General features: G+C 42.0%; 1 protein-coding gene across 1 annotated transcript in view; it reads left to right on the forward strand.

Annotated features, from left to right (window-relative positions):
- Window positions 1-12,301, forward strand: part of exoc4 (exocyst complex component 4) — a 96,444-nt gene that overhangs the window by 16,252 nt on the left and 67,891 nt on the right. Inside the window, exons 9-10 of the mRNA XM_035610331.2 lie at window positions 7,998-8,143; window positions 8,387-8,475. Of these exons, the coding sequence (XP_035466224.1) occupies window positions 7,998-8,143; window positions 8,387-8,475 (235 nt within the window). The remainder of the gene's footprint in view (window positions 1-7,997; window positions 8,144-8,386; window positions 8,476-12,301) is intronic.

Raw genomic sequence — 12,301 nt, forward strand, 5'->3', positions numbered from 1 at the left:
AACATAGGACGCACCCAGCTACAAGGGCCTTGGCTGAGAAAACGGCGTTCATCAACGTGTGGCTCAGGCCCAATTGGCTGAGAATGGCTGTAGGTAAACAAGCTTTTAAAACTCCAGATTCCAGTCCCAGTTCAGAAATGCAGAGGGAGACTCCCCGACTTGTTGTTTATTTCAGTGTAGAGGTATTGATTCACGGCATAAAAGACTGGATGGTAATCAGTGGGATTGATGCTGGAAGGAGTGTTTCAATGCCACTTCACAATATTTCCTGTGGCTTTCTGTAGAATGTGTGTGTATATCCATTGATCATTCACAGCATTATTGAATTTACATTCCTAACCAACACGTACCTTCAATACTCTCCGTGGCTGACTGATTTCCCCCTCCTTTCCATCCCGTACTTCAAAGCAATCTGTTTCCACTAAGAAAATCAGAGTGACTGGAATTTGTTTGTGTCCATAAATGTTTAGCATGCCTCTCTCTCCACTTCGGAAAACGGCATGTCAACCTGGCAAGTTTAACGTGATGTTATCTGACTTAAAACCTTAGTCTGAACAACGTTATGTGCCGCGTGAGTAAATCCACAAATACCCTCTGTATCATTAACACGATTGAAGTCACAATACGCAATGAGGTAATTGGGTAACACAGTTCATCAAAGATCACAGTTCACAAGCCTCCCCGTGCATTTGTCATTAAGACCACCTAGTGGGAGTGTTATTTCATTGTCTATTTGGCACCGAGTGTCTCTGGCTACTGACGTCCAACGACTTATGACCTTGTCGGCTGTTCAGTCTGAGGCGTGTGAGTTTGTTAATTAGCTCGCCATTGGCGCATTCTGCAAGGATTTGTGGCTGGGTGACTGCTTGCCATGCCCATTGTCTGCCGCGAGCGTGTGACCTGAGTGCAAATCACACACTTTTAATGAGTGGCTTCCTCTCTGCAGATGAGTAAACTATGAGCCTACATTGAAAAACATTGATGGGTGTCCGTTGTCTGTATCCTCCCTTCTGATACTTAACCATAAAACTCAAACTTGTGCATTTTATGCTGTAGCAAGAGATGCAGCGTGAGAAACGGGCCGAGTTGTTTTGATGTGTGCTCCACATAATGAGTCCGATTTTTAAAAGGTGGATGTTTTGCTACCTCTTCCTCCTTTAGAATATCCTTTGAAGCACCAAGCAGTAAAGTGCTCTCTCTATTTGATACTGTGATTTTCCTGGTCTTTGGTGATGTATTATTACACATCGCTTCTATCCATTTCTAACAACATCTTCTAATATTATTTTCCTGCTTTAATATATCCCCGATCACATTGCTGCTCCCCTCTCTTTTTCGATTCAGATGACAACGCAATGAGAGCCTATATCTTTGTCTAAATCTGCTCAATATATATATATATATATATATATATTTTTTATTGCTCCGGCTGTACCAAGACAAAGGGGATGTTACATTTGTGCCAAAGATATTTGAATATATCATAGAGTGACTTAAATATTCACTGCCTTCTCTCGGCGCATCAACAGAGTGAAAACGAGGTGAATTGAACTGCCAGCGAGTAGCCAGAAGACAATGATCTCTTTTAATTAGATATGAAGCACAGACATCATCACTACGTTATTCTCGCCCAACATTTTAATCAATGTGTCAGATTTATTCTGCCCATCCAAAGTGCTGTTATATTTACATATCGTCTGCCGTCTCCATGGTATTACAAAGTCTCATCTCTCTCAGGTCTGCCCCCCCAAACCCCCACCCCCTCGCCACCTACATGTACTACATCAAAAATCACCAGAGACTTAATCAAATGCGGATGCATGTTTTTGCAGCAATTTCCTTGACTCCATGACATTTTTTGGCCTGCGCCGTAAATGCTATTGTGGCCTCTTCAGCTTTAAATAAAAAAGCATCTCTGTAGATGCGTTTCATGCACTTGTCCTACATGTGCTCGGCACATGCACTGTATTTCAAATTCAGTGCTTCGCTATGAACAGTATTTTTTCACATAATCTCTTGGATACAAGATGCTGCTGTGGTGTCAGAAAGAATAAAGCCAAAGGATTCACATCTTACAGAATAACATGCTTAACCTTGTTTACTGAATAGCTAAAATGAAGAGAATTCAGGTGACATAGACCACACAATATGGGGTCAGTGAACAATAACAATGAAAAATTGAAGGTTACCATAACAGTAAAATTCACTCATGATTTAAACCAACTTTGGTGAATGGTGGTGTTGTCAGTATTCTATGTTTAGGTATATGTAACATGTTTTTTCTTTTCTTTGGCTGTTCAGTTAAATATGTGCAGTCATCATTGCCCTTGCAGCATTCACGCTGATATTTTGATTATCATAGTAATAAAAATGAAAAGTGTATAAAGGATGTATCCATAGTAACACCACTCTATTATTCCTCTTTTTTTCATGTGAAACAAAAAGTACGCATATGAATGTCGGGGACACAACAAGGACGCGGAGAGAAATAGAATGGATTTCAGTGAACACACAGGCACGTCTCCCTTTACTCTGTCAACAAGATAGCCTTCAAAAGATTGACTTGATGTGGCCCACTCCAGGTGGGATCCCCCGCTGGTTAGCCGGTAGTTCAGTGCTGCGGGAGTAGTTGTGGCTGAAGCTCTGTCCGAACCTGTGAAGGTTATTGAAATTTCTGGAACATAATCAATACAGGGTGTTTACAGAAACCTTTTCTTTGACGGCCAAGGACACTTTGGGCTTTAGCTTCAAACTAGCGGAGAGCGATATCAGTCAATATGGGTTGTGACAAGACACCATCCAGGGGATTTAGTGGGGAAGCAGCCGCTTTCCATAAGCCTTGTAAAAAGGGACAAAGTGCTGAAGATGACTTAATAAGGCGGAGAGGATGCGAACAAGGGAAGAGAAAATGAAGAGATGTTCATGTCTTCCATTTTAGCCAATTGAGTGATCCCAAGTTTACCCAATGACAAGTGCTCACCTGCAACATTTCAGCTACGCTCTCTTAATTGTCTCTGATTTGCCGGTAATGAACAGAATGGAAGATGAGCATACACTTTCTCCGAGCACAAATTGGGTGACATGAGGACATTTTGTTTGGAGGAAATAAACGGGAGAGCTGGTAATGAGTTACAGAGGCAGACTCCCATGAAGCTTTTCTCCACTTCCTAATAGAACTTTGCTCTCAGCCCAGTGGACTGATTTAAGTTTGGGGCGAGACCCGAGCCGCTCGAGTTCAGAGCGAGGTTGGGTTGGTTGGTTGGTTGATAGAATTAAATTGAATAGTTGTGGCGGAAATGATTGTCTTTGTCAGGGGAAGCCCTTGAGAAAGATGTGTTTTTTTGCGTGTGTGCCCACTCACAAGACAAACACGCACACACACTCGAGTTGATATGACCTCTTGAGCGAGGTCTTACTATCTGTTGTGAAGAGCCGTTTGCCATATCTCACATTTTTACATACCATCCCTTAATCCATCCGCTGTTTCACAGATTCACCCATGAACATTGTTTTTTTTTTGTGAGTTTGGGAAGTTCCTGAACTACTCCTGTTTCTTCATCAACTCTCTGAAACCTTTGAGGTCCACATTTCTAATTGCACAGTCCTTCTTTCCGACTTTTGGGACTTTTGTACTCGAACAAGCCTATTTACTTTTCTATTTGCACCATTTAAAACTCAATATTGCAAAATGTTCATTCTGTAAACTTCATTTTAAAAGTTAAATATCAAACAAAGTTGTAATCAGCAGGCAATGAATAGCCCAACCATTCAATTACACAGGTCTTTCAAGTGTTCACAACTCAAGTTGTAAAAAATTGTACTAGTAGAAGCTAATTTTTTTTCACTGCTCTAATGTTTCAGTCAATGGTAATCGTTTGTGGACCTTATTAGATTCAGACGAGTGGAGTTGTACTGATCGAAGTGAAACACTGTCAGCATGCTTCCTTTTAAGGTGGTTGAATAGATTTTTTTGTCGCGTTACCTTGAAAAGTGCCGGCCAACAACAATTACAGGTACATTTCCTTTGAGAAGTCTCTGACTGTACATTGCCAAACCGCCGCCGCCACACTGTTTTGACGTGGAGTCCTTTTTTGCCATCGGTTCCTCATCGGGCGATGCTGCTTACTCGCGTTGAGTTGCGCTTCAAATACTTCACACATGAAAGAGACTGTGCGAGAGAGAGACACAATTTGGCCAGTCAGCAAGCAATCAATAGCCAATCATTCTGTTGGTTTGTGAACGTAGCATGGATCCACGTTGTTAGGGCAGACTGGGTAGCGGTCTAGCAGGACATAAAATGTCCCAGTCTCCCAGATTCGCTTCAAAAGTAGATCTGATATGAAATTCTCAGATCGCCCGCCTCTATCTTAGATTATTCTCCATTTATCACACGTATTCAGTGTGGAACAAGGTTTGAAATGCAGCTACAGCACATTGTTAACATTATTTACAGTATAGTAGATTGTTTAACTGACAGAGAACAGAATAAAGGCCCAAACTATTTCAACCTGTAAAGTTTTTTAAATGTTGCAAGTTGCAACAATAGATTAGTTGAACTGTGATAGAGTTTAATAGAGATTGTAGCCTTGCACGCACACTGTCCTGCTATATTTGGAACATTCAGCGCTAGGCAACTGGCACTGTTTGCCTCGTTTTTGCGAAACAGATGCCGACGGGTATATTGAGGACGATCGTTGTTTACTTCTATCTTGTGTACGTTGTAGTTTGCTCATATTGAGTACCTCGGTCGTGCTTGAATTGAGTAGTTGACAGCTGCGGATGGTGTTGACTCACCGCAGCGCTGGTTTTGAAAACTTGAGATAATATATTTCAAGAATGATGTGACTTTTGTGAAGTTTCTGACATGATGCATTTGTAATTGTAATACTTTGTTTGTCCTTCATAAAAAGAAAAGAAAGAAAAGAAAAGAATACATTTTCCTGACAAATAATGCTGTGATGCGTGTTCAGCCGCTGAAATTATTCTTGGTAATTAGTTTGCCCACTCCACAGTGAGATTGAGATATATTTAGTCACTGTCATCCCATCTGGTTGTAACAAGAAAAAGCACACATTTGTGTTTAGTTTTGGCTCTGCGGCAAAGTTTTCCGCTTCCACAAATTAGTTTTGTTATGGATGAAGAAAAATAATTGGGAATATTCAAGGTGACACTCACCTTTTGTGAGTTGTTAATTCTGTAACGTGGTTCGCTGCTGATTTAGATTGGTGAGTCTTGTCTACTAAAGGTTTCTGCCTCAGAGGTGTGGATGGATGCCATCTTGTTAAACTCCAGTCAGAGCTGTTAAATCAGCAGTTACTGTTATTTAATTTGGTCTCGTTGTTTTTGTCTTCCTCACTTTCCCCTTCCTTCTATATTCTATTCCCAATTTCTCTTTAGCATTCTGTTGAGTGTTCACTCTCCACCTATAATCCTTTGCTCTTTCTATTCTCCATGACTCCCCCCCCCCCTTCTGTGTTACTTTCCGCCTCCCGTCCCTCCATCTTCCTCTCTGTCCTAGCAGTCCAGTTAATTGCCTGCAAAGTTCACTCTGTCTCCTGGCTAATGCAATTTAAGTAGGGTCGGAGCCCCTTCATCAGCCCAGCGCTGGCATTTCATTAAGTCTACTTGGGCGTTAGCTTGCAAGCAAGTGGGGGTTTCGCTCCATCAGCTCATCATTAGTAATTAATACACTGATAGGATTAGCTGCAGCATGGGGCTAGTGGCAAGTGGATGCCTCGGTGTGGCCGGTTGGAGGGGACGTGAGCTTGACAGGGCCTCCAGTCCTTCCTGTGATGAGGGGAAGTGTGTTAGACGGTGATTATGTGTGTGGAGGAGGACCGTATGTGCAGGTTTAACTTTGCTATTTACATGAACATTTCTGACCAAGTGCTATGACCCCCACATTGATCTAACTTAACATGACAACCATATGCCACATTTGTAGTAATTTCCTTTTTTCCTTATTTTCCCCCGCATAAATTGAGGTTTATTAATATCCATTATTCAGTTTTGCATCTATTTTCTGAATTGGTAGGACTGAATTAATAAAAATTCTATTTTCGTATTCTAAACCTGAACACAACCTAATACCGGATCATTTAAATCCACACTTTTGAGTCTTTTTTTCTATAGCTTTACATTTCAGAAAAATATTCAATTGTAGGTAAAAAATTAGGAACTGCGGACTCTGTGTACTTGATGAGTAACACTTTTCTATTTTTTTTCTTAAAACATCATCCGCTTTTTTTTGTCATATATCTCATTTATATCTCTGAATGTACTAATCGATATGCTTTTTTGAAACATAAGATTCTCCAGAAGTTACTTTCTTCTTTTTTCCCCATGCATCTGCACTCGCATATATTCGTGGGCACTTGAATTAATACCAGTGCTAACATGTGAAGGCTTTCCCATGCATGACGCGGGTACTCTCTGCGGCGTTAATTACATCATTACGGTCGGGATGGATCTCCATCTGCTCCACCATTACTCCTGTCCCATTCTGGGCTGACCCACTCTGCGCCTCAGAATTAGACACACACAGGCTAAATGGCTCTGCTAAATTATGAAGCTATTAGATATGGGAGGCTATTTTAGAACATATGTATTCGCACATAGAGAAGAATGTCGAAGGGTGTGAGAGAAAGGAAACGATGAACCGAGGTAGACGGAGCACGAGAGAGAGAGGGAGAGAAAATAGAAATGTAAGAAATGAGAGATGAGATTTTGAAAAATGAGAACCAGTCAAAGCAACAGAGGGAATGTGCAGATATTATGATAGAGTGGAGGAAGTTAACTTTCTCTATCTGGCCAGAGTTTCAATGTGCTTGTCCTCGGCTATTGTTAGAAGTTGATAAGATTTTTATGAAGCATGATAAGACGTTGATGGATTTCACCATGGATCATGCAGACAGATCAGAAAAATGGGGGACAAGAATTTCAATGGTGGTCATCAAAAGCACCCAGTCATGTCAGTGGCCTTTTTCTATCTCCAGAGTTTGGATATCTATTTCATTTTTTATTTTTCCCTTCTTAGTTTGTAGATAAATTGTTGTCATTGTAATAAACTGTAATACTAAAAACCACGATGAATGGAAAACCCACTGCTAGGAATGTCTCTGGCTGGCATTCTAGATATGTGTCTCTGTTGAGAAAGGTATTTGTAATTTCAAGTTTCCTTTTAAAATGAGTAAAATATTGCTGCAAAGTTAACAATGAAAACCATGTTGCATGACCACGGTTGGCAAAGTCCCTGTAGAGAAATGGAAATCAATGCAAAAGGTAAATACAAATCAGAGTGACACTGGATAGAGAGTTAGATAAAATCTTCATGAGGACTTTAGTGAGCTGTAGTTTTAGGCGATATAAAAACCTGAAGGCTAATGATTTAAACAGTCTCATTTCACACACCAGATTAAAGTTTTCACAGTTCAACATTACAATCATTTTTGGCCTTATGGTTAAAAGAAATGTACTTGTGAATAATTTTACAGGTGAATTTGGCAGACGGGCCAAGCTTACAGGATATGATTATGAGTTTGAGCTTTTAATTTATTGCTAAACTTAGGTACTTCTTGTTATAATATATATGAGGTGTCATAACATTAGGAGGAAGCATATGAATGTGTTAAATGTGGGGAGAAAAAAGTATCTTTACACTGTTTTTATGCCGTTGATGTCTGTGCTTTAAAATATCACACAATGTGTTAGAGGACCTGTTATCATTATGATTGTGATATTCCAGAAATAAAGTGTTTTATAGACCAGTTTAGTTTAATGGAGACACAGTCCTCTAGATAAATTCTCACTCGCTGTTAAGCTGGTGGCTGAGTCCATTTCATTTCTTCTCCCTTCAAATTGTTGCCAGAAAACAACAGCCCTAGAAAATCACAACACCTGAACCCTGCGTGTCCATTAGGATAAGATACTCAGATACTTCTTATACCCTGATTCTTGTCCTTCTTAACTTTTGACCTCACCCTCTGTGTGTCGTTCAGGTTCTGCTGATGGAGTATCTTGACGTGAAGAACAGCCGGAGCGCCACAGAGCCCTCGGCTCAACTCTCCTACGCCAGCACCGGCAGTGAGTTCGCTGCCTTCTTCGCGAAGAAAAAACCACAGCGTGCCAAGCAGTCTCTTTTCAAGTGAGGATCACAGCTTTTGCTCTATGGTTTATGCTAATCCAACAAAAAAAAAGAATAAAGTACCCCCATGTATGGCAGACAATGTCTCAAAACACCAAAAGTATCTTTGATGTTACATTATTCTGTTTAAAATCTCATACCCAGTGCCATTGCTCTATTTCTCTTTCTGTAGCTGCCTGTTGCATTATTTATTGTATAGTTGTGTTGTGTGCCCACTTGTTAAACCTTTGGTGTGTTTTGTAGGTTTGAATCTTCTTCCCATGCCATCAGCATGAGTGCCTACTTGAGAGAGCAGAGGCGAGAACTCTACAGCAAAAGTGGAGAGTTACAAGGTGAGCAGGAGTGTGGATGGATGAACGGAGGGATGGAGGGGAGTTATGGGTAGGTGCAGGACTCCTGAACAGCTGGAACAGAGAAGGGTGGACAGATAGTGAGATGAAGGGAGGAAACAAAGATGACAGGGCAGAGGGTGGGAAAAGTATTCACAGAAATTTGGGAAAAGGGAAAAAATTAGGTGGAGAAAGGAGAAGATATTGGGCAGAGTTTGCAGTTTGAGGTATAAAGCAGGAGAGAAAAGAGCTGCAAAGGTTAGGGTTGGGTGGAAGGATGGAACGAGGAAGAGGGGTTGGAGGTGTATGGGTTGGTTGAAATCATAGATGTACAAGCTTTGGGCTGGAGTGGTAACAGTTTACAGACAAGGTGAAAAATGATTTGGTGGTGGCTAAGATGGAGGCAGGGGGTGTGGGTGGAAGACCGCAGCCGCGCGGTGAAGGATACATTTTGGGTGATGGAACGAGAGCATGAAAGAGAAAAGTGACAGGAGGTGCTGCTGAGATGGAAAGGGCAGGTCACAGATTGAGAAGTGACACTTGGGAAAAGAAAGGCGTAAAGTGGAGGAATGTGGAGAGGGAAGCGGCAGAGAGCGGGGTGACTTTGCAGAATCCACCAACAGGTCAGGGGCCTTGAAAACCACTCATCCAAACACAAACACACACACCACACACACCACACACCACGCCAGCACGCACGCACGCACGCACACACACGCACGCACGCACGCACGCACACACACAAACACACACACACTTTGACTGAGCTACACAGCCAGACCCTGGAGAGTCAATGCTGTTCTACTGCTGGTACGTTTTTTTTTTTCGTCCCCTCTCTCGCTCTCGGTTTCTCTGCCTGCGACCTTGAGGTTTCAATCAGCAGTGCCTGACAGCACTGTTGGTCTGCTATGATTCCTTCTTTCTTTTTTTTAACACCGACTCCTCATTGACATTGTTTTGGATGAAATTTAAAAAGGTACGGGACGGAGTGAGATAATAACAAGTAGATTGCTTTTGAACTGTAGTGACTACTCCATAACAAATGCTAAAAAAATAATATTTTTTTACTATATCCGTGCAAGTATTTGTGACCGTTTAGAGGAAAGTACTTAAATGACTTTATATTAATTAGGCTTATGCAATTATTTATCTTTAAACAGCCAAGGAGTGGCATCTCCACTAACATTTTTTTGGTTTAAAATTTCTACTCATACTGTATGTGGTCTGTAAATGTATGCACGGTCCCATCACCCACCTACAATACCACCACCAGCAGCACCGCCGCCACACAAAAAGAACAGCATTGATTAACTGTGGATAAAGGAAAAACCCCAAATGGTCCTCAAATAACGGCTCACTTTTTTTCTTCTTCCATCTGTCGATGCCTCACAAAGAAAGGAGGAAAAAAAAGATTTTTTTTGACTGGCTGAATGCCTTGGAGCGTTCATAAGGAGATGAGATTTCTCTGGGCTTTCATTTCACCTGTCACAATGCGTCGCAGTGGCCACAAGCCCAGGCCGGGGCCTGAACGGCTGCAAAGAGATTGAAGGAGTAAGAAATCATTTAGAAAGTGAAATAAGTCGACTGTGATGAGGGAGAGGGAAGATGGATGCAGGGAAGGAAGGAAGGAGGGAGAGGAAGGTTAAAAGTCATTGTTTTCATCGGGGTCCAGCGAAGAAGCCATTAAGAGATTTCTGAAGGAAGAAATTAGAGAAAAAATACATATTGAGACGGTGTGGAAAGGGACTTCTTCTCTCTCATCAAATTAAACTTACTGTAGGCAGGGAGGGAGAGGAAAAGAGTTAGAAAAAAGAGAGATTGAGTTGATGAGTTCTTCTGGCTATGGGATTACTCAACACTCAAAGCTTAGTCAAGTGTGTCTCCTAGTCTCTCTACTTGGAGTTTCCCGAAATATTTTTCCTCAACGGTCTGCTTCAAGTCAATAGAGTTATTAACTGAAGTGTTCACCAACAGCCTCGGAAATAAGAGTTTGATTGTCCACTTTAAATCCAGCTACGCACCGTTAACACATGCATAGGAATGGTCATGCACTTCACATCTGCAAATGATTCTTAAGTTGGTGCAGAAGTTGCTACTTTATTTGCTGTATTTTACCCTTTTGGGGGGGGGGGGGGGGGGGGGGGCGGCTAATGGGAATGGGAGCATAGTTTTTGAGAGGTTACAGTACTTCACATATTTGTGTACAAGTTGTCCGTAAGTAAAGATAAGAGCAGTAGTATTTGTATCAGGTGGCAACCCACCGTGATGTCACCCATTGGTTTGTGAACTGCCGTTTTGAAGCCAAGATTTTAGTATTTTGACCAGCACCATCTAGGGTTTTTAGGATCTTTGGGTGGGGGTCAGACTGAGAGCTTGTCCACAGCACATCCACTTACACCGGCAACCATGCACCGGTATTGGACGGTACTAGCTGGCACAGTATCCACACCCCGATGAATACGGTGCTTAATCGTCTATTCTACTCTATATGGGACCACCATTTAATAATGAACATCATGTTGTATTGAAGAAGCCTTGAAACTAGCCATTGAGACCATAAACTTCTCAGGAAAAAAATTCTATAGTAACTTCTTTTTGCAACCAGTGGAGTCGCCCTCTGCTGGTCGTTTCGAGAGAATACAGGTTTCAGGCACTTCCGCATTGGCTTCATGTTCCGGACAAGGAGTCTACGTCCATACAGTCTTTGATTTGTATAGAATGTGTGGATTGTTAAAATTCTATCCACAATCACAAATCTCTAATGGGTTTGAAATGAATCTGTTATATCCGTAATTTATGTCTCCCGAGTGTTGTAAGGACCCGCCATATATCATTACACACACGCACACGGCTACACAGGCGCATTTTCACATGCCTCCCATACGCATACAAACACGTGGGGGAACTTAATTGGCTGCCTTCTCCGCTGAAGCATAACTCGTATGCTTCAATTAATCCAATTCCTCATCTAAAGACTTTATTATAGCTCCATATGTAGCCACATCTGGAGTGTGTGTCCTGATCGTATGTAGTGAGACTGCCTGCTAGAGTATGTTCAGTATGTCGAAAAACACAGCAGACCCTCAGCTGTCGGTCTCAATGTGTAGCTACTGTTTTGTGGGTGTGTTTGTGTCCTCTGCAAACTGCTACTTCACAATCACAGAACCTAATCCAGATTCAATCACATTCCCTATGAATAAATGATGAAAACAACATTGCTCAAGCTACAGATGTGTTACCCTGCCCCCGTATGGCTTCCCCTGCATGTCTCCCAACCACTAGACTTTTACATCCTGGCCCGCTTATTTTTTTATTGCCTCTCCGTTGTGTGTGCAGGCAGCGGATGACTCCAGGTGTCCCAGCGGTCATCTGGGAGGTGAAGTGTGAATATTGAGTTTCTCAATAACTACTGCTGCTGTGCACCACACAGAGACAGTAATGCATTAACAGATTTTTTTTCTTTTTCTATTTTATTTCTCTTTGTGTTGCGGCCGTTCGTTGTGTGTCGTGCGATATTGCCTCGCCCCGGGGCACGTTTGAAGTAATACCCCACAGCCCCCCCCCCACTCCCGACAGCCGTACACAAAGCCTGCCTATCACAACACATTTCCCCGGACATGCACACTTCAAACTGCCCCTTCCCTTGTGGGCACATTCGTATGCTGCCATTACCTACTTTCTCGCACTTCTGACCTCCCACCACTCCTTAGATTTTTTTCATAATCAACTCGGATCCAGATCTATTTCACACTTTCCCCTGTTTTCCTTTTGATATTCAAATAGACTTGTTCACAGGCTGTCCGGCAAACAAAAAGAACATTTCAGGCTG

Source organism: Scophthalmus maximus, chromosome 12 (assembly GCF_022379125.1).
Source record: "Scophthalmus maximus strain ysfricsl-2021 chromosome 12, ASM2237912v1, whole genome shotgun sequence".
In the NCBI taxonomy this organism is placed as follows: domain Eukaryota; kingdom Metazoa; phylum Chordata; class Actinopteri; order Pleuronectiformes; family Scophthalmidae; genus Scophthalmus; species Scophthalmus maximus.